The sequence below is a fragment of the Ahaetulla prasina genome, chromosome 1 (genome assembly GCF_028640845.1).
Source record: "Ahaetulla prasina isolate Xishuangbanna chromosome 1, ASM2864084v1, whole genome shotgun sequence".
Classification (NCBI taxonomy): Eukaryota; Metazoa; Chordata; class Lepidosauria; order Squamata; family Colubridae; genus Ahaetulla; species Ahaetulla prasina.
This window is the reverse complement of record NC_080539.1, coordinates 61,737,405-61,760,663: the sequence shown is the minus strand read 5'-3', so window position 1 is coordinate 61,760,663 and position 23,259 is coordinate 61,737,405. Positions and strand designations below refer to the sequence as shown.

The 23,259-nt window shown below is 35.9% G+C and overlaps 1 protein-coding gene across 5 annotated transcripts in view; it reads right to left on the bottom strand.

Annotated features, from left to right (window-relative positions):
• The window catches only part of MIA3 (MIA SH3 domain ER export factor 3), a 46,531-nt gene that overhangs the window by 19,393 nt on the left and 3,879 nt on the right, over positions 1-23,259 (bottom strand). For all 5 annotated transcript variants that reach the window (XM_058165461.1, XM_058165460.1, XM_058165462.1 and 2 more), the window contains 13 exons: positions 20,894-20,980; positions 17,410-20,215; positions 9,686-9,952; positions 8,582-8,721; positions 5,194-5,325; positions 4,216-4,237; positions 3,323-3,411; positions 2,964-3,044; positions 2,786-2,875; positions 1,537-1,608; positions 1,276-1,380; positions 557-679; positions 354-456 (listed from right to left, as the gene is read on the bottom strand). In XM_058165461.1, coding sequence (XP_058021444.1) covers positions 354-456; positions 557-679; positions 1,276-1,380; positions 1,537-1,608; positions 2,786-2,875; positions 2,964-3,044; positions 3,323-3,411; positions 4,216-4,237; positions 5,194-5,325; positions 8,582-8,721; positions 9,686-9,952; positions 17,410-20,215; positions 20,894-20,980 — 4,117 coding nt within the window. The remainder of the gene's footprint in view (positions 1-353; positions 457-556; positions 680-1,275; positions 1,381-1,536; positions 1,609-2,785; positions 2,876-2,963; positions 3,045-3,322; positions 3,412-4,215; positions 4,238-5,193; positions 5,326-8,581; positions 8,722-9,685; positions 9,953-17,409; positions 20,216-20,893; positions 20,981-23,259) is intronic.

Below are 23,259 nucleotides of genomic sequence, written 5' to 3'. Positions count from 1 at the left end.
AACCATCAGATCTAGTCATATTTGTGAAAGAGAAAAATAGTTGTTTAACAATTTGTAAACAACATTATTTTGAACCAAGGTTGTTGTTTCGCTCTAACAGACATATCATATAAAGTGGAATGATGACTATCATAGCCAATTAGTGTAAGGAATTGAAGTCAAGGCAGAAATTATATTGTTTTGAGAGATGGAACAAGCTTTTCCTTTAACTAAAAATCACTATAATCACTATAAGATTTGTTCATAACTGGTGGGCTCCAGTACTATTTTAACTAATGCTCAATTAACTACTGTTCAAAATTGAGCTTCATGCTAGTACCATGTAAGAAATCTATTTTCTGAGTTTTAGGTACCTGAGATCTCTCCATTGGCCAGGTCATTTCCTTCCTGTTTCTTATCTTCTGACTCAAAATCTGCATCAAGTTGCTTCAGCTGCATAATGCAGTTTGTCAAAACCTAAAGCAGCAGCAAAAAAACCCAAAAGAAATAGAATACTTGATGCAGCAATATAATGATGCAATCAGAACAAACTACTGGATAGCTAAACCGAATTTACCTCAGTTTCATTTTCTTTATAGGCAAGTGCTTCTTCAGCGTCTTTCTGAGACTTCTGATATAACTTTATCTGTTCACTGAGTTCAGCATGCCTTTCGCTCCATCCCTCTGTTTCTTGCAGCAGCTAAAAAAATAAGTTAAAATATTATCAAAATGTATCTTTCAAGACGAGGTTCTCATCAAGTGCTCAGTAAACTACTGCAGGCATCTAAATATTCACAGTTTAAAGTGAAAATCATAATTTGAAATGCTTTTCTTTCACTTGTATTTTAGGGGGTGCACACACTCATGTGCACTTGTTTAACATTTGTGAATATCATTACACCACAGAATAAACTAACCAGAGGAAAATAATGGATATAATGGACATTTTGGGTGTTTCATATGTTTGATGGCAAAAGCATTCTTAAAATATAATTTTGAAGAAATCAAGCTGGCATTAGAAAACAATGTTTTCCTTTAACAGCAACTTTCCATAGTGGCTTACCCCCCGCTGCAATACTCTTTAGTTAACTTGGATATAAATGTCTGTACAGCATTCTCCTATATCCAGTTTGTTTCCTCAATATTCTCAATTACTATTCAATTCCCCCTTTTCTTAATTGCCTTATGGCATTACTTGTGTCCTCAATGAAATATGTAACATTCAATAAACCTAACATGCAGGCTAGTATATTCAAAAAGTAATTTATTAGGAATAATTGAGTAAGCACAACTTACTTGCTCGTTACTCTTCTTCAGTCTCATATTTTCTTCTTGCATTCGATGCAATTCAGACTTCACTTTTTCTTCACTTAATTTAGCTTCATTAAGAGCTATTTGAACCTGTGTCAATAATTCCACATCTGAGATACAAATCTTTAAAAAAAATCATATTCCAAAGCACCTATGCAAGAATTTTATCCGTCCAAACTTTAAGTTTATAGATAAGTTTTTAATAGTCATAAAAACTGCTTTAAGTTGAAGATCCAGATACTTTACCTCAGAGAGTTCTACAGAATGCAAAGTAATGACTTCTTGGAGTTTCTCTAAAGATTTATGTGCTTCCATAATCTATAAAATAGAAATAAAAAAACTGTCATGTACATTGTACATAAAGTCAATTTCAGTTAATGCAATAACAAATTTGTTATGATTTTTATGCACATATTTTTTGACAGAGTTAAGCAATATTCGGATTAATAATAGCAAAACTCCCAATTATTTACTAGTTTAAATCAGAAAATCAAAATGGTTATAAATCTCCAATATAGATCATTTTAGAAAAAGCGTCCATAGTTCCTCAAAGAAAGGCTTAGAAAGGCTCTTAGAAGAAACTGACTAGTTTCAGTGTAAAAAAATTATAACGTATTTAATATAGAGCATTGGATAAAGGTAGTCCCTGATTTATGACCACAATTGAACCCAAAATTTATGTTGTTAAGTGTGTCAATTATTAAGTTTTGCCCCTTTTTACAATCTTTCTTGCCACAGTTAAGTGAATCAGTGCAGTTAATAAGTTAGTAACCCAGTTATGTGAATTGGGCTTCCCTATTGACTTTGCTTGTTAGAAAGTCACAAAAGGTGATCACATGACCTTGGGACACAATAAAAGTCATATATATGAACCAGTTGCCAAGCATCTGGATTTTGATCACATAATCATGGGGATGCTGTAAAGGTCATAACTGTGAAAAACAGTCGTAAGTCATATTTTTCAGTGCCGTTATAACTTTGAATGGTCACGAAACAAACTGTTGTAAGTCGAGGACTACCTGTATTATTTTTACTGGCAATAGTGTCAAGCAAGCATGGTACTGTTTTTTTACCCTCTCTCACAGCACCTGCCAAGCAAAAATAATACTGCCTACATGACAGACTATTATAATGATTTACATAAATTCCAACAAACACTTTGCATACCAAAATACACTATGCAAACACAATATATATTATGATTTAGCAAAATGTACTGTATATGTTATTCTTATAACAAATCAATACTCTGTAAAGAACAAAAAAACATTTAGAAAATTATGTTACCTTCTACAAAGCTTATCACAATAATATACTACAGTACAAAAGCAGACTGTAAAATCAGTATAATAACAATAATATATATAAATTGGGTAAATATCAGAATATTAGATCTCAGGATACAGTAGAAGTAGGAGCAACAAGAATTGGGACATTGTTCTTCCTTATGGATTCCAAGACTGATTAAACTCTTTGTGGCAAATAAGTTACTTACTTCTTGCTGTTTCTTCAAACTGTGTTTTTTCTCCTCTTCTAGCATGCTGTTTACATTTTTCATTCTGTTATCAAGAAGCTTATTTGTGTCCTGTAACATATATGTCATATCAATTGAACTGAACTGAATTTCAATTCTGTAACACATGCACACACAAAAAAATATCATTCCTATATACCTTAAGCTTTGCAATTTCCTCTGCAAGACTTGTATTTTCTTTCTGGCCTTCCTCCACAGCTTCCTTGACTCTTTCCTTTATCTAATCACAAAGGAGAAATAATGTAATTTTGGCCTATAATCCCAACTTTTCTTTGTTACTTGATAATCTCTACTATTTTTATTTTATTCTTTTAACTTTTATGTTTTTTAGGACTTATCTGGTTTTTTAGGACTTACCTACTTACCTGGTCAATATTACAAATTATGATAAATTTTATTTCATTAATCAAAAATAAATAAATGCACACAGAAAGACATTTATACTTATTCCATGTATTTGTCTCATGTCACAATTGAAAGATATGAATGCATATATACCTTTTGATCATATTCTGACAACTTTTCTAATATTTCTGTTTTTTCTTTCAGAAGAGTCTTAATTTTTTCTGCTAGCTGTGCTTCTGTCACTAAGGAAAAAAGGAGAAATGTAAAACAAGTTTGTTGCAGAAGTAGAGTATTTGCTATTATATGGCAAAAGCTGACCCATTAATTTCCTGTGTACTCCTCTCCCACAGCACTAATTTCATCACTGGAAATAACAACAGGCAATTTCCCACTATGGAGCATGTCATTTAAATGTACAAATCTGTTTAGTATTTTTAGATGATGGTGAGGAAAAAAAGAAAACTCTACAAACTAATAATACAATAATGTTTCGAGTTGATAAACATTCCAGTTATGGCTTTCTTTCAGAGTCAGAAAGAAGATACTTCTCATTGTGAGAACAAATTGGCCAAAATTATAGGTAGAGGTAGCGAAGATGAGATATTTAGGAATTTATTTGGAAAGACTGAGGCAGAGAGAAAAAAATGGGAATTTTGGAAATAATAAATATTCAGTAAAGGCTGAAATCATATTGTTTCTTAGGCTCCTATTCTCACCTCAGCTGTCCAAAAACCTCTACAGAAGAAAAAGAATTATTCCCAAGTGACATTAACATAGTACAGAAACCCAATATAATACAAAATAAACAGGACGATATTATTTGAAAAATAGAGAATTGAGAAAGAGTTAAGATGTTTTGAAATCCTAAACTTTCTCTGTCATTGACCCACAACACTGAAACAGAAGTTCATCGTGCCTAAATAGCATTAAGTACACATGATAGTACAGCATATTCTATTACTCATAAGAGCACACACTTTTATTAAGCAAGTTAACTCCCCTCCCAAATTAGTCAAAGTACAATTTTTAAGGGCAAATTTTTTTACCTTGATACATTCTACTCTTAACCTACAAAGAATAAAAATAATACAGAATGTTATAAAAATAGCCATTTTATTAATATAATTTCAACAATAAAAACCAAGTGCTGACAGTGTAAAAATATACTACTTCTAACACAACAAGTACTAATAAACTGCTTCCAATGCAAGCATCAAGTGACATAACACATATAAGCTGATTATAATTAAAGTTTCAAGTTACTTGAAAATCTTACTGGAAAATTAAGCCATAGGTTTGGTTTACTCAATTCTTATATAGGAACAATTTAGTCAACAATTTTTACATACTCATAATTTCAAAGCATAATTAGAGAATTAGCCAAATGATATAATAAACAAGATAAAGATTAAATGATTGGCCCAAATCTTGCTCTGTGAAGTTTAAGTTTAGTTGCCTATCAAGTCATTTTGTCACTGTCTACATTGTAATTTCAAGATGAGCACTTTAACAATAGCAGCATGCATACTACATATCTTCTTTCACATCAATATGTTTTATAAACAGCCATGATTTACTGTTATGGTTTTACAAATCTCAATATTATTGTTCTCTTCCTTACAATTGGTTTCCACAGATAATATACTTACACAAATCAGAGTTTATCCTGAAAATTCAGGCCCAAATTATCAAAAATTAATGAATTAAATAGTATGCCTTTTTAATTACCATACTGTTTCAAACTTAATCATAAAGTAACAACACCAAAGCTGGCAGACAAATGTCAACAACACATTTTTCAGATTAATAAAATAACCTGCTAAGTTTTTTTTATTAGCAGAACATTTAGAATATATGTTTACATCTAATGATAAAATTGATCATTTTTCTCAACTGCATCAACTGATATCCAGAGATTTATTATTCACTGCTGAAGTTAATTATCTGGTCTAAGTATTAATATAACAGGTGTGCTTATTTACTTTAGTTTACTTATAAAGAAGCAGTTTTAAAAAATTACTTACAGAAAGACAGGTTCTCCAGAAGAAAATAGCAAGTGTAGCAATTCCAGCAAAGGCAGTGATAATAATGGGCTCCCAAGGAAATCCATGGAAATCAGGACCAGGCTGCATGTTTTCAGGTAGTGTTGACACCAGCTTAAAAAAAAGGTAAGTGTCTACATTTAAAATAATTTAAACATACATATAGAAATAGCAGGATACAACTCTGAAAATTTCACTTAAGAAGGTTCACTCAAATTAATTCCATAACTTTCCATTATGTTCTTATTCCCAAAAGCCATAAAACTAGACTCAAGTGTACAGTATTCACAATGCTCTGATGAATAACGTCACAGATTTCAATAAGAAATTCAAGTAATGTTGTCCTACTTTGAATTTGTTTACAACAATTCTAGTTTACATTCTTTATTTTTAATATTCTAATTATAGACAGACCAGAAGCTAATGGCAACAACTTAAGGCCAATTACATTCTACCTAGTTTATTATTCTTGATGATTCACATTTAGAATCCAACATTTCATAGATTTTGAATGTGCTGTTTCATCTTTGTATATTAACTTTTAACTTTTAAAAATGTGCATAGTCTAGCAAATAGGTTTTTTTAGCATAGCTCATGTTTGCTTTATTTTCCCCATCCATAATCTCAAAATGCTACTAAAAAGGTAATTAATTTACCACTACCGATTTTAAGACTAAAACAGAAATTTAACATACTGTTACAGCCAAACAAAATTTAAGTAAGGTTAATACTATACCTAACATATAATTTAAGAAACAATGATGGAATTAGTTTAAAGTACTTTCTCCTGAACTTCCCATGCTTGCATTTTATGTTTTCAGATGGATATGTGTATTCTTTAAAATGTTGCCATCTCTGACAGCTTCCTGTCCTGTAACTTCAAACATTTTACAATCCAGGTTGTTACACATTTACAATTTTGTTATCAGAAGTCAACCTAGTTTGCATTGCTCCACAAACATGAGAAATTAGAACTAAATTATCAACACAGAAACAAACTCATGCATAAACTATTTTCCTGCCATCGTTGTAACTAACAATTTTTACTCCCTTCAGTATTTGGGAAAAAAGCCAGGATGGATACAAATTCCTCCTCTCCCCCAGCTCTCCAAATCCCACCTCTGCTCCATTTCCTTAGTACTTCTCTTATTTACACAAGAGCCACAAATCCGATCCTAAAGTATGAAGGACACCTGGCTACGTAGTGACTAGAACTGGAAAGCGACTTGATGGCAGAATCGTATCCAAGTACAAAGCCAGCATTTTGTTCTGGTATGCTTTTTTAAAAAAATATTTCTTTTTGCAGGTTTTTTTTAAAAAAATTACTATTTATTCCGAAGACGAGAACACGCTCTTTTCCCAATAGCCCGATTCGACTTTCGCTTATTTCTTCGCCGAGCGAGCGGCTTTGTCAATCCACCCCCTTGACAACAGCTGTCTTCGGCAGGCCCCCGCCGCCCTGTCAATACGTCCCCCTCGTCCTTCCCCGCCCGCAGCCGAGGATATTGGCAGGCACGAACGGATTCCGCTCCTTTCCAGAGCCAAAGACCCGCTGATCCCTCCCTACTTCTTTTCCTCACCCACAAAAGACGGTCCCTAAAGGAAGCATAGCCCCGGGAGAGCGGCCCCTCGAGCAGAGCGGCGCTGCTGTTGCTGGAAGGGACAACGGACTCCATGGAGAAAGTGGCCTGCGACCAACCCCTCGCTCTCCTCCTCGCCCGTTGGTGCAACAGTCTTCGCCGCCCCCACCCCCTCTTGCCTTCCCGGCTTCTGTTTCCACAGGGACACGTCACCTCACCGTGACCCCACGACGACCCCTCGACGTCATCGTCCCGTGCCTGCAAGTCACGGTTGTATGTTCCGGAAGCGGAGAAGCTCAGCCGGCTTTTGAGCGGAAGAAAGGTGCAGGAGCGCTCCTTTCTAAACTCGCTGGTTAAACTAGCTTTTGCTAAAGAGCTTTAGGTGGGTGGAGGATTTTTTATTTTTTTTATTTTTGATAAGCCGCGATGACAGAGAGGATCTCTTTTATAGGAGGGAAGCCATAATACGTTAGGTCAAGGGTCTCCAACCTTAGTAACTTTAAGGCTTGTGGACTTCAACTCCCAGAGTCCCTCAGCCAGCTTTGCTGGCTGAGGAACTCTGGGAGTTGAAGTCCACAAGCCTTAAAGTTACTAAGGTTAGAGAGCCCTGTGTTAGGTGGACTTTTCTGAGCTCCTGAAAGTCACGTATTTTCCTTATTCCGTCGCAAGGAAAATAAGGAAATGGAATTTACAATGCAGATTCTAGCTTCCAGATAATCTCTAGGTTCCAATACAGGTAGTCCTCGATTTACAGCAGTCCATTTAGTGACTATTTAAAGTTACACCGGCACTGAAAAAAGTGACCTTTTTCATATTTAACAACCATTGCAGCATCTCCCCATGGTCACATGATCAAAATTTGCATGCTTGGCAAGGGGTTCATATTTATGACGGTTGTAGTGTTCTGGAGTCATGTGATCAGCTTCTGTGACCTTCTGACAAGCAAAGCCAATGGGGAAGCCAGATTCACTTAACAACCATGTTAATTAACTTAACAAATGCAGTGATTCACTTAACAACTGTGGCAAGAAAAGTTGTAAAATAGGGCAAACTCACTGAAGAGATGCTTCATTTAATAACATAAATTTTGGCCTTAATTGTCATAACTCGAGGAGTACCTGTATTCTGAGCTCAGATCTATTGACTAATGTAATAAGGCAAAAACTACATGAATGTTCTCAAATATATGCTTAAAAACCCAGCAAGCTATATACAAAAACCAACAAAAGCAAGCTCCAAAACTGAATTTTAAGGAAAATACCATTGTGTTACATAAATAGCTATTTCCTACTATATTTTGAAATTAAAAAATACCTTACTATACTTTGCATTTTCTCCCTACATGTTTATAATTTTCTTCAAAGGAAGATTGAAGTGTCACTGATAATATTTGAACAGTACAGACTACAAATTAGGTTGCAAATACTGTGTGCATTTCAATTTTGCAATACTCTCTAGAAAAGGCTCTGATGCTAGAAAAGCTGGAAGGAAACAGTAGAGGATGACCAGATATATATTTTTTTTCCTTTTGTTCAATCTTATTTGATTCTTGGAGACTAGACAAGTTCCTTAAGTTTTCTTGGCAAGTTTTTTCAGAAATGGTTTGCCATTGCATCCTTCCTATAGGGCTTAGAGAAAGTGACTGGCCCAAGAATCACTCAGCTGGCTTTGTGCCTAAGGTCCTCTGGTTTTTACCCTGATGTCTTAACCGTGGAAACAAATTCTATTAAAGCATATGGGAAATTGTGGCTTTTAAAGCTACTATATGTCAAGTAAGATAAAATACTTACAATTTTTGTGATGGGTTGCATATTTTCTTTGGCTGACAGGACTGCATCATCAACAATAGAATGAATGTATGGAGCAGCAGAATTTCCTTCTGATAGATTGCTATCTTCTTGCATGGCATCATCCTTAGTATTAATTTGACCTTAGATTAAAACAAAGATTTTGAACCTTTTAATGAAATTGTTTTTATCAAACTATAGTTTTGGGGCATCTCAACACAGCTTATAATATGTAAATAATATGCCAAGCAAAATGTTCTGGTTTATAAATGATTTCATAAAATAACTTTAGTTTATTAGACACATAAAATATAAAAAATAGGTTACCTCTTTTGAAGTTGTATGTTTGCTGTTTGTATTTTAAGCTTGCATAGTTTTTATTTTAATTGAATGCTGAACTGTACATTTCAGTTTTACAATTTAATCAGAATGGATGGTGGGGAATTCTAGAAATTGTAATTTACTAAGATCAAAAGAAAATGATTGCCCATCTCTCATTGAATTTTTTGAATAGACTTGAGTGACTCATTAAATCATCTTACTTTGGATACATTATACAAAGACAAGCTATAGAACAGGCTTTGATCCTGGGAAAGCTGGAAGGAAAGAGAAGTGGATGACCAGCAGCAAGGCTAACATTGCAGCACTGGAAGACCAGATCAGGGAGACATTGTCATGGAAAAAAATCTAACTTATGGTTGCTAGGAGTTGACCTCAGGTTGATGGCACATAATCAGTCAATTAACGTGGAAATAAATGTTTCTTATTCCACTGTCATGAGGCAAGTATAATGGATACCTAGCACTATTTAGAGAAAACAGTGCTTTGATTCCACTGCTGAGTTTATAACACGTGGTTTATAACATTGAGTAGGTTGTCATGATCTGCTAAGCTGAAAATGAACAGTTCTATGGCTTTGATATAACCTGATTCATAATAGCAACTTTTATGCCTCTAAACATCTGTCTCTAAAAATGTACATGCAGAAGAGGATATTGCTCTTGTAATGAATATAACTTTAAAAACAGTTGTTTCCTGAATTATAATCTTGCAGCTGTTTTTGTATTCTATTTTTTAAATAAAGAAACAAACTATCCTGAAAGTTACCTGTAATGAAATCTTTTTCTGAATCAACTGATCCAAAAGCAACATCCACATTTGGCAAGTTTCTGTCACCATCAGGAACATCCTTGTTTTCCATATTCAACACCATTTTAGTCTCTGTCAAAATGTTCTCTTCTTCTTTTGATTGAACCATGTGAACAATTTCTTCTTTTTCAAGCATCTGCTCTGTATCTTGCGTAGACTTTTCATCTATGCCCCCCATCAGGGTTTCCACAGTATGTCTGTCATATTCTGTTTGTTTTTCATTAGCTATAGTAAGTAGAGATTTATATGTTAGTTAAAAGCTCTCTCAGTTTATTTACCTCTTGCATTCTGTTTATTATTTAGATATATTTTGCTTGCAAATTTATTTTAGTCATCTCTAACTTAGCATTTGAAGTTAAACAGAATACACAGATAGATATTAAAAGCACTTTTTTCCTGCAAGAATCCTGCAGAAATTGTGGGTTCTTTTTATTAATTATGTTTTGTTTCTTTCTCCTGCCTTTTTTCCACTTAGAACTCATGGCAGCAAATTCCTAGGTACCCTGTTTCCCAAACATAAGACATCTCCTGATAACAAGCCCAATCGGGCTTTTGAGCACATGCGCTAAAATAACCCACCCACCCCCGAAAATAAGTCCTCCCCGAAAATATTTAAATGCATGTGCAGCCGGTCCCTGCCATTTCCTCTGGTTTCCTCCATATGCCCCAAAATAATAGGACCTCCCTGAAAATAAGGCCAAGTACTTATTTCGGGGTTCAAAAAATATAAGATAGGGTCTTATTTTTTGGGGAAACACAGTAGTCTTTTAAGCAGGCTTTGACCAAACCTTTGTTCTGACCTAGTCTTCATGAGCCCTACTCAACAGCCTTATTCGGCTATAACACATTTCTTATACTTTCTAATAAGGTTATATTCCAGATTGCTAAAATATTAATTTTGAAACTTTGGTAACAAAATAAATAATAGAGCCATAATGTAATGTCTCAGGATTCATAATCTTTTATCAGGATTTATCCACATTATTATTATTGTTATTTTTCAATATTTTCAATATTTTCAATATTTTCAAACAGAACTGGTACAAAATGTTGATCAGTTACACACTAATAATTTAAAAGTAATATACATATGTATGTATGTATGTATGTATGTATGTATGTATGTATGTATGTATACACACACACACACATACATACATACATACAGTATTATTTATATTGGGGTTGATCAAGTTTCTAGCCTCATTTTACTGTCTTAGTTAAGCAGAGTCCAATTACGATAGTCTACCATACAAATTTCAGTTGGTGGACATTTGCTTGCAAATTCATTTTTAGGAAAATATAATACTGAGTTCTAGAGTAATGCACAATTTATTGCTAGGAGTGTTGTTCCCTGTGTAAAAGTATATAATAGAGCCTCCAACTTACATAAACTTAAAGTAGCCCTCAGGGCCATTGCAGTCCAGGTGCAAACTGTGCACTGCACAAGGTTGCCACATGAGGGAAGGGACCAGCAGGCAACTGCATATGCATGGAGCTGGAAGCAAGTGCAATATTTAATACATTTTGCATATTTTTTTTTAAAAAAAGATGGGGCATTTAGTGGAATTCTGCACAATGGCACCTTTTATGTTAGCAGCAGTCCTGGTAGTCCTACTGAAATAATTGGGATTAATGTGTTTCATTAATTTAAACTCTGAGAATGATTATGTTGGGATATTACCCAACATGTAAACGAATACAGAGCTATGCTTAAATTTGGGTACTCCATGTTTAAAAATAGTTTCATCTGAGTAACTGAATATATTAATTTGAGTAGCAAAATATGTCTCCTTCTTCAGGTATGAAAACAGACTGTCACCCAAATGTATAATAATGGAAAGTATCTGTTTATCTTACTAGGATTTGTACTGAAATAAAGACATTTGCACCAAGCCCTCAAAAAAAGGTTCATTTTTTTTTCAATGAACTACCGTATATACTCGAGTATAAGCCGATCCGAATATAAGCCGAGGTACCTAATTTTACCACAAAAACTGGGAAAAACTATTGACTCGAGTATAAGCCGAGGGTGGGAAATGAGGCAGCTACTGGTCAATGTAAAAAATAAAGATAGAGCCAAGTAAAATAACATGAATATTTATTTGAACGAAAAACAATAAAAGTGCAAAAGGGGGTCCCCAAAAAGAATATGGTATCAAAAATACAGTATCTTTAAAAGTAATATACATATGTATGTATACACACACACATACATACAGTATTATTTATATTGGGGTTGATCAAGTTTCTAGCCTCATTTTACTGTCTTAGTTAAGCAGAGTCCAATTACGATAGTCTACCATACAAATTTCAGTTGGTGGACATTTGCTTGCAAATTTATTTTAGTCATCTCTAACTTAGCATTTGAAGTTAAACAGAGTACACACATAGATATTAAAAGCACTTTTTTCCTGCAAGAATCCTGCAGAAATTGTGGGTTCTTTTTATTATTTATGTTTTGTTTCTTTCTCCTGCCTTTTTTCCACTTAGAACTCATGGCAGCAAATTCCTAGGTACCCTGTTTCCCAAACATAAGACATCTCCTGATAACAAGCCCAATTGGGCTTTTGAGCACATGCGCTAAAATAAGCCCCCCCTGAAAATAAGTCCTCCCCGAAAATATTTAAATGCATGCGCAGCCGGTCCCTGCCATTTCCTCTGGTTTCCTCATATGCCCCAAAATAATAGGACCTCCCTGAAAATAAGGCCAAGTACTTATTTCGGGGTTCAAAAAATATAAGATAGGGTCTTATTTTTTGGGGAAACACAGTAGTCTTTTAAGCAGGCTTTGACCAAACCTTTGTTCTGACCTAGTCTTCATGAGCCCTACTCAACAGCCTTATTCGGCTATAACACATTTCTTATACTTTCTAATAAGGTTATATTCCAGATTGCTAAAATAAGCCCCTGAAAATAAGGCCAAGTACTTATTTCGGGGTTCAAAAAATATAAGATAGGGTCTTATTTTTTGGGGAAACACAGTAGTCTTTTAAGCAGGCTTTGACCAAACCTTTGTTCTGACCTAGTCTTCATGAGCCCTACTCAACAGCCTTATTCGGCTATAACACATTTCTTATACTTTCTAATAAGGTTATATTCCACATTGCTAAAATAAGCCCCCCCTGAAAATAAGTCCTCCCCGAAAATATTTAAATGCATGCGCAGCCGGTCCCTGCCATTTCCTCTGGTTTCCTCATATGCCCCAAAATAATAGGACCTCCCTGAAAATAAGGCCAAGTACTTATTTCGGGGTTCAAAAAATATAAGATAGGGTCTTATTTTTTGGGGAAACACAGTAGTCTTTTAAGCAGGCTTTGACCAAACCTTTGTTCTGACCTAGTCTTCATGAGCCCTACTCAACAGCCTTATTCGGCTATAACACATTTCTTATACTTTCTAATAAGGTTATATTCCACATTGCTAAAATATTAATTTTGAAACTTTGGTAACAAAATAAATAATAGAGCCATAATGTAATGTCTCAGGATTCATAATCTTTTATCAGGATTTATCCACATTATTATTATTGTTATTTTTCAATATTTTCAATATTTTCAATATTTTCAATATTTTCAATATTTTCAATATTTTCAATATTTTCAAACAGAACTGGTACAAAATGTTGATCAGTTACACACTAATAATTTAAAAGTAATATACATATGTATGTATGTATGCATGTATGTATACACACACACACACACACACACACACACACACACACACATACATACATACATACATACATACATACATACAGTATTATTTATATTGGGGTTGATCAAGTTTCTAGCCTCATTTTACTGTCTTAGTTAAGCAGAGTCCAATTACGATAGTCTACCATACAAATTTCAGTTGGTGGACATTTGCTTGCAAATTCATTTTTAGGAAAATATAATACTGAGTTCTAGAGTAATGCACAATTTATTGCTAGGAGTGTTGTTCCCTGTGTAAAAGTATATAATAGAGCCTCCAACTTACATAAACTTAAAGTAGCCCTCAGGGCCATTGCAGTCCAGGTGCAAACTGTGCACTGCACAAGGTTGCCACATGAGGGAAGGGACCAGCAGGCAACTGCATATGCATGGAGCTGGAAGCAAGTGCAATATTTAATACATTTTGCATATTTTTTTTTAAAAAAAGATGGGGCATTTAGTGGAATTCTGCACAATGGCACCTTTTATGTTAGCAGCAGTCCTGGTAGTCCTACTGAAATAAAGACATTTGCACCAAGCCCTCAAAAAGGTTCATTTTTTCAATGAACTACCGTATATACTCGAGTATAAGCCGAGGTACCTAATTTTACCACAAAACTGGGAAAAACTATTGACTCGAGTATAAGCCGATCCGAATATAAGCCGAGGGTGGGAAATGAGGCAATAACAAACACAAAGCGCTGGGTTAGAGGTGCCTTGTCATGTACAAGGAGATCAGAGAGGGCAACCACCATGAAACAATAATCAGACTCAAAGCAGGCTGCTTATTTGCCATTTGCTCTGGGTAGAACGGGTTTTTTTTTTTAAAAAAAATTGGTTTGGAGAAGGAAAGCTAATTTGCTGATCTGCGCGAGGGTCGGTTTCTTTTGCCTCCCTTCTTCTTCCTCCTCCTTCTTCCCACCCTAGCTTGCAATGCCCCCATCTCTCCTCCTCCTCCTCCTCCTGCCCCCCTCTCGGGGGGAGAAATTGTTTGTTCTTGCCGTATTTCTCCGCTTTCCAAGAGGCTTTTCTTTTTCACCTCTTTCTCCCCACCTCCCCAATTTCCATAGGGGGGAAAAAAAACCCTGGGGAAAACTTGGCAAAAAATAAAATAAAATAAAAAGTACTGAGTGCAAATGTTTTTTTTTTATACTGTAGTTGGAGTTTTCCACGTTTCTTTCACATTCAAGGCAGCATTCTCCCCCCATCCCTCGCTGCTTTTCCAAAACATGCTTTGAAACCTTTGCATTTTATTGGGATGTATTCGTGACAAACGCCCCCTCCGCCCCCTCCGAGGGCGAGAGGAGGACGAGTAAGAGGAGGCGAGTGACAAACAAATAAGAGAGTTCTTCTCGCCTTGGCGTTTGACACACTCGCCGTCCTCTCCGAAAAGCCGAAATTGAGTGCGGCGGCAGTGGGGTGGGTGGGTGGGTGGGGAGGCCGTGAAGTGCCGGCTGGGGAGCCGGGATTGAAGTGCCGGCATGCTTTGCCAGCTCGGCCGGCTCGTTTTGGGCGGCGGCTGGCCTCCGGCGTTTTCTTCCGCCGCTTTTGATGGCGGCGGCGGCGGTGGTCGGCGGAGGGGCGGAGGGGCGTTCGACATTTTCGCCCCTCTCACTCGTCCTCCTCTTGCCCGCGGTGGGCGGAGGCGTTGTCACCTCGCCCTCCTCTCCGAAAAGCCGAAATTGAGTGCGGCGGCAGGGAGGCCGCCGTGAAGTGCCGGCTGGGGGCCGGGATTGGCTCCGGGCTCCCCAGCCGGCACTTCACGGCGGCCTCCCCACCCCCACTGCCGCCGCACTCAATTTCGGCTGAGAGGAGGGCGAGTGACAAACGTAATGTCTCAGGATTCATAATCTTTTATCAGGATTTATCCACATTATTATTATTGTTATTTTTCAATATTTTCAAACAGAACTGGTACAAAATGTTGATCAGTTATTCGGGTTTTCTCCCGTGTAAAACTGGAAATGTCTTGGCAACGTTTCGACGAAGTCTCATTCGTCATCTTCAGGCTTCAGCTTCATGCTTCTGGGAGCAATGTGTGATCGCAGCTGTTTCTTCCTTTTAACTGCTAGTGGGGGTTTGAACTGATTGGGTGGGAGCTTGGCTGTGCTCTGATTGGATGGAGGTTTTTTTGTGCTCTGATTGGCTGGGGGTGTGTCCTGTTTGGGTGGGGGCTTGGTTGTGCTCAATTTAGTCTGTGTTGCAGGGGGATTTGAGCTGGTGAGCTGCATAGCTGTTGAAAAACGCCCACACAGCATGAACAAACGAGATGATACCTCCCGCCTACCAGCCATTTGGAAACCCGCCCTTATTGACAAACGAGTCCCTAACACGAGGAATGACACCAGACCCACACTCACGAGGTCCACACAGGATGTCACCACCGCACATCCACCCAGAAAGCAGACCCAAAACCACACTGATCATGAAGCACGACCAAGGACCAGAAGCCAGACCGCAGCTGCAACATTAGCCATTTCAAACCCCTCCAATCCATACATGCAGCAGACTGACACCCACTATGAAGATGTAGCACCACCACAAAGCCAAACAACAGCTATGCAGCTCACCAGCTCAAATCCCACTGCAACACAGACTAAATTGAGCACAACCAAGCCCCCACCCAAATAGGACACACCCCCAGCCAATCAGAGCACAAAAAACCTCCATCCAATCAGAGCACAGCCAAGCTCCCACCCAATCAGTTCAAACCCCCACTAGCAGTTAAAAGGAAGAAACAGCTGCGATCACACATTGCTCCCAGAAGCATGAAGCTGAAGCTTGAAGATGACGAATGAGACTTCGTTGAAACGTTGCCAAGACATTTCCAATTTTACACGGGAGAAAACCTGAACAACCAAAGACCTACATATATATATATATGTATACACACACATACATACATACAGTATTATTTATATTGGGGTTGATCAAGTTTCTAGCCTCATTTTACTGTCTTAGTTAAGCAGAGTCCAATTACGATAGTCTACCATACAAATTTCAGTTGGTGGACATTTGCTTGCAAATTCATTTTTAGGAAAATATAATGCTGAGTTCTAGAGTAATGCACAATTTATTGCTAGGAGTGTTGTTCCCTGTGTAAAAGTATATAATAGAGCCTCCAACTTACATAAACTTAAAGTAGCCCTCAGGGCCATTGCAGTCCAGGTGCAAACTGTGCACTGCACAAGGTTGCCACATGAGGGAAGGGACCAGCAGGCAACTGCATATGCATGGAGCTGGAAGCAAGTGCAATATTTAATACATTTTGCATATTTTTTTTTAAAAAAAGATGGGGCATTTAGTGGAATTCTGCACAATGGCACCTTTTATGTTAGCAGCAGTCCTGGTAGTCCTACTGAAATAATTGGGATTAATGTGTTTCATTAATTTAAACTCTGAGAATGATTATGTTGGGATATTACCCAACATGTAAACGAATACAGAGCTATGCTTAAATTTGGGTACTCCATGTTTAAAAATAGTTTCATCTGAGTAACTGAATATATTAATTTGAGTAGCAAAATATGTCTCCTTCTTCAGGTATGAAAACAGACTGTCACCCAAATGTATAATAATGGAAAGTATCTGTTTATCTTACTAGGATTTGTACTGAAATAAAGACATTTGCACCAAGCCCTCAAAAAAAGGTTCATTTTTTTTTCAATGAACTAATTTTCTGTTTTTTAAATCTGGAACAAATTGATTTGTCATACCGTTGTCAAGTAATTTAATCAGATGTGAAACCCAACAACTTTATTAAAATCTATCCTTAACATTTAGTCTAATCAAGGGATCTAAAAATAGTTAACATTTATTCTGAGATTACTATCAAATTTGCTTATATCACAAGGAAATCTGGGTTTCTTTTCAGCTCTTTCACCAAATCATCAAGCACAATCCAAAATATACTAAAAATATGCTATAAAGAGAATGGAGTTTATTGCCAACTAAGTGGTATAGAAATGCAACCTTAAGTCTTACCTTTAATTGGATCGGGGAAGTCCGTCCTTGGTTTTGGAAGGGATGCAAGTGGAACACTCTCACTAACTGGGGAGTATTTTTGCCTTAATGAATACATTAGCTCTTGAATATCATCCATTAAAGCAGCTTCTTCATCGAACAAATCTATTTCTTTAATCTCCTCTTTATTTTCCAACTCCCTTGAATCTAAAACTTTGCTCAGAATGTCCAGAATATTAGATTCTGAAGATTCAAGGATCTGATCCAAAGCTTTTTCAGTGTCCTCTTGATTATCACTGTGTTTCTGAGCAAGCATCAACTCTAATTCCATGTCATGAAACAAATGCTCTATTTTGTAAAGATGTTGTTGTCCAAGATACTTTTTTAAACGTGCAATACGCTTTTCATCAAGAAACTCTTTCATTATAACGAGCTGGGTCACAGACTCACTGTATTCTGGCTCTCTATGTTCATTTGGGTTTTCCATCATATCTCCGGGTTCATATAAGTTCTGAAACTGGTTTTCTGAGGTTTGTGGAAGTTTAAGACCTTTTGCTGAAAAATCTGTAGGGAGGTCTTCATTTCTTTGACTGAAATCAAAATCCCTGTTTTCTGGTTCAGAAGTATTTAAATTGCTTGGCTTTATTTTATCGTGTATAGTTTTTTTCTCATGTGTTTTAATTTCAGACAATATTGTCAACTTCATCTTCTCCTCATTGTCTTCATTTCCCTTCATTTTACTCTGCTGGGAATTATAATTTAGTTGCATTGCCTCATCACTGGGCTCGTTAATTTCTTCTCCCACAACTTCTTCCTTAGCATGATCAAGTGTCATTGCTTCATCTCCTGTTTCATCAACAGGATTAGCAGTTTTTAAAATAGCACTATTTGGCATTTGCAGCTGAGGACTTGGAATATCAGTATCTAATTTGAAACTCTGATCATCTATCCGTTGCTCCTTGGATAATTTTGCACTTTCAGCATTTTCATCTTGTAGTAACTCCTCTTCTATTTCTTCTATGAAATCATCATCTTCAGCTTCTAGATCTATTGGCAGGAATTCTTCTGCGAGTGATTTTTCTGCATTTAAATAATCAGCTTCAATGTAATCAACATTATATTGAGTAAGATTTCTGTGTTGGGTAATTGCCTTAGATTTTTCTAGAATAGTTTTTTCCTCAAATGTTTCCTTGGTACTGGTAACATCATTCTTTTCACTATTTAAATCTTGCTTTGCAGTTCCTTGTTGAGACTGTTCAATAGGCACTTCGATATTTTTTTCACTGGAAATATTTCCCGTTGCGGAGACATTTGACTGCTTTTTACTACTGAAAATCTTTCTTAATTCAAAATCTTCTTTAGGTTCCTTTCTGTCATATTTTGTTTTTCCATCATCCAAATCACTTAGCGATTGATTCATTAGGTCCTCTGACAAGTCCAGTACTATGTTCACTTGCTGATTATCTTTCTCATCTGTTTTGCTCATTTTTTCCAAACTATTGTCCTCACTTTTTTCTTCCTCTCTTTCATTATCTTTTATTATTTTATTTAGAGAAAGGTCTTCTGGATCAACTTTAATATCTAGAGGTGGACTTAATATTTCTTCTGTTGTTTTTATAGATGATTGCTGGTCTTCCACGTGAGGAAATGTACCCAAACTATGTGTAGAAGTGCTTGGCAGTTTTTCTCTTGTCAGCTCTTCATTTTTTGCATTCTCATCTGCATTGTACTGAATTGTATCTGTTTCTCCTATAAGGTCTCTGATATTTACATCATGCACCTGTTCTTTAATAGAATCATGTTCTGATATTAAAGGATCATCTTCAGTTGAAGTATCTGAATGGGTTAACACAGGCTCAATGTTTTGCTGTTTTCTAAATAAAGTTGCTTCTTCTCCTTTTTCTTCTCTTATTTGATCACCATCAGTTTTATCAACTATTCTTTCATCCTCACTGATATCTGCAAGAAAATTACCCCCTAAATGTACAGAATCATCTTTTGTTTCATGCTGCAGTTTTGCAGCAGCTTCACCAGTACTATCATCGTTACCATCATCTTCTTCATCATCATTATCATCCTCACTATCCTTGCTTGCTTCTGATTCAAATATATCATCAGATGACAACTTTTCGGCTTCTGAGTCTTCTGACAATGTGATTTCTTCTTCTACAAATGATAATAAACTAATTTCTTCTGACTGTGCCTCTGGTTCTTGTTGCTTCTCTACATCATAAGAATCAATGTCCATTTCTTCCCTGAAGTTGTCATCATCCTGTGATGTAACAAGGCTTGTTGTCTCATCATCAGATACAAAGGCATCTGCAGTTGAGCCAAATGTTGTTTTCAAACCTTCCAATACTTCGGTGTGCAAAAGTGTATGAGCAGCATCATTTTTATCTACATAATCTGATTGTTCAGTTTCATCCTGAGAGTTGTTATGATTTTTGGCACTTTCAGGTTTTGGCACTTTTAATGTTTCCTGCAGCATTTCTTCTAAAGGCTGATGTGCATTTTTGTCTCCCTGAGAAATGTCTGCCTCCTGACTTACATCAAGGCTCTCCCCCTTGGAATCAAGAGCTGCTTCTACATTCTCATTTTTTTTATGGAGAAAAGTGCTGTGTTCACCATAGTCCTCATTGCCTTTTAAATCTGCTTTAAAACCACGATCAGTCTTTGGATCAGCATAAGCTGTCCAATCAATCACTTCTTTTATTGTTTCAGACTCTGGTTCTTTCATTTCCATGTGCTTTGATAGTTTTAAAAGTTCGTTCACATCATAATTGTCAAAATCATCTTTGCCTTCACTAAAGCAAACAAAATCTGTTTCCTAAAAGGAAAAAAAAACTGTTCAGTTTTAACTACATGAATTGTTCCTAGTGTCTAAGTAATCACACTAGCAGTCAAACTCTTTAAAACATAAACAAGATCTGGGCTGCAATCCTATTTAACCATGAGTAAGTCCCATCAATTCTATTTGGCATTTCATAACTATGCATTCTATTGGGTTGCACTGAACCTGAGATATATTAAATTGGACTATATCACAACTTATCTATCTTTAAACTACAGCTGCAATCTTATATTCACAATGAAACTGGACTGCACTGGATTATAGTGAAGCAGGCAATGACACCATTTAACATAAATACAAATCACAAAGTCTGATAATCGTATATAGTAGGAGCCTGACCTGAAATAAAGGTTTACTGATTCTACTATAGATTTTCATACATGTCTAGTGAAAAAGGAAAAAGGACTAATTAATCAGAGGGTTGCATTTTGTGCAAGCTTGATAACTTAGTAGAATTTTCTTTACCCTCCCCTGATATTTGAAAACAACTAATTGCACCTAGTTAATGATTAGCCTAAACACAAATGAACGATTGATGAGCAGTTTCCTATTTTTCCAATCTATCTTTTTTCTCTGCATTCTGAATCTACTGTCTGCATACAGTTCTATTATAACATGTAGCTGGAAAACAAAACACACATTTAAATAACTTACATCTGTTGGTAATTCTAGCTCATCATGAGTATAAATATGATTTATTTCAAGTAAATCCTTGGGAAAATATCCAAATTCATTTCCAACCTGTTTACAAAAACAAAATAGATGTAAGAAGAAAACATCATAGGGACTCTATTTCTGCCACTGTTTAAGCCCAGCTGTGGCAAATAGCCCACGGCCCATGCAGAAGCACAAGCTCTAACAAAGTAGGCTCCAATCCACAGGTTCAGCAAGTAAGACCAGCATCTTTCACAAAACATTTAAATATTATTTAAAAATAACCATACTGCACCACGATACCTATTTATGGCACTCAGATTTCTTTTCAAGTGATTTCATTTCATAATTTTAAAATTATTTAAATTAGAACCACAGAATAAAATAAAATTTGATCCATTTTATAAACAAAATTAAATGAAAGCTACCATTAGAATTCTTGATTTAACCACCACAATTGTGGTAGTAAGTTGTCACAATTGTAAAGTGGGTCACCATCTGACCCACCATTTTTTTCTGTAGTAAGTGAATGCAGTCAATAAGTGAGCCCATTGTTTGCTATGGGTCAGGTTCTTCCTGAAATTGGAAGTAAATTGGGGTCATGTGACTGTGGAGTGCTGCAGACACCATAAATGTGGGCTGGTTGCTGAGCATTCAAAATGGTGTCATATGACAATGGGGGATACAGATGTTGAACCTCAAATCTGGGTTGTAAATCCCTTTTCGGGCTCCATTGTAACTTTGAATAGTTGCTAAGCAACCAGTCATAAGTTGAGGAGTATCTGTGATCCTAAATTCATCTCTTGGAGAGCTACAGAAGAGAGGTTTTTTTTCTCAATAAATTTATAAAAGGCTTATACCATCTAATGCATTCATATTATGCATTCATATATTATCATTATATTCTCTGGGTCATTGTTTTCAAATTTGGCCATTTAAGACATGTGAACTTCAACTCCCAAAATTTCCTAGCCAGCATGCTGACTCAGGAATTCTAGGAGTTTTAAGTTCACATGTCTTAAAATGGCTAGAGTTGGGAAATACTGCCCTAGATTATTACAACTGTTATCAGGAAGCCCATATTAACAGTGGAGAATTGCCACTGAGATTAGATAAACTTGCCAATTAGATCCTGGCAGAGCACATTAAAAGTAAACATGCTGTCTACAGATACTACATGTAGTTAGTGTGTGCTTTCTGAGCGTTGTTCTTTTCTGGTAACAGCTTTTATTATAAGAAGACTCAAACATCATTAATTGACCACAGAAAATGTTTTATGACATGTCATAAAATGCTATATGATAATTTTTATGTCATAAAATATTTTACAAAATTTGCTAAATTTCAACTCCACTGAAGTCTCAGATCCTGGATTTTGGATGTATTCGGTAAATTAGCCAATTTGAAGTACCTTGGTTCAAAAATTATTGCCCTACAATGTCCCGTTTCGCCGGGTGAAAGGTTACAGAAAAAATAATTTTAATAGTACATAGATAGCAGTCAGAACAGTATGACTTCTTTTGCACAGGAAAATAATTTTTCAGAGATACAGTGAGTTCCGTCATGTAATATAGCCATCTCTAAGGATCTACTTATAAGTGACTTATTAGTAGAGAAAAAGTAGTTTACTAATATCTCCTTGACTCTCACTTGCAAAAAAAGCACTTAATATAAGACATATCACTTTGAACTAAAGTAGCATCTCTGAAAGAATTTCTAGCACCAATCTAAGATAACAGCTTATCATGCTAATCCAGAAACAAACAAAACTTACCACATTCGAGTTAAAAATTATGTGTACTGAGTAAAATGCCCAACTACTATAGGAATTTGACTTAACTAGTATTATTTTAAATGTCTCTTAGGCTATTACTATATTATGTTTACAATAACAGTATTGTTATTGTACAGTGTCCAGTAACAGTCATTCTTAACAGGTGGCATGCATGGCACAGGTGGGACTCAGGTAGTCTATATGAGTCACAGAGTAAGCTTTTAAAAGTCTTTAACATTTGATATGGATGATAATAATGCTTTTAAGAAATTGTTGGGGAAAAGAAGCTTATCATTATAACTAATTCACTTACATTCTCAAGCTTATTTCAGTAATATTTGAAATGTTACTATAATCAACTTTTTCAACTGAAATTAAGTACAGATGCTTGAATTGTTAAAAATAAACGTGCTAATAACATGTCCTTGAATGTCACAGCAGATTGATGATATTTACCAATTCTCTGTCATTAATATAGTTTGCCATGCCGGACCATGTTATTATTACACTTATTATTTTAAATAACTCACAGAAATATAATTATTTAAATAGGATGAACTGGCAATGGCATTTTCATTTTCCTATGAGATGT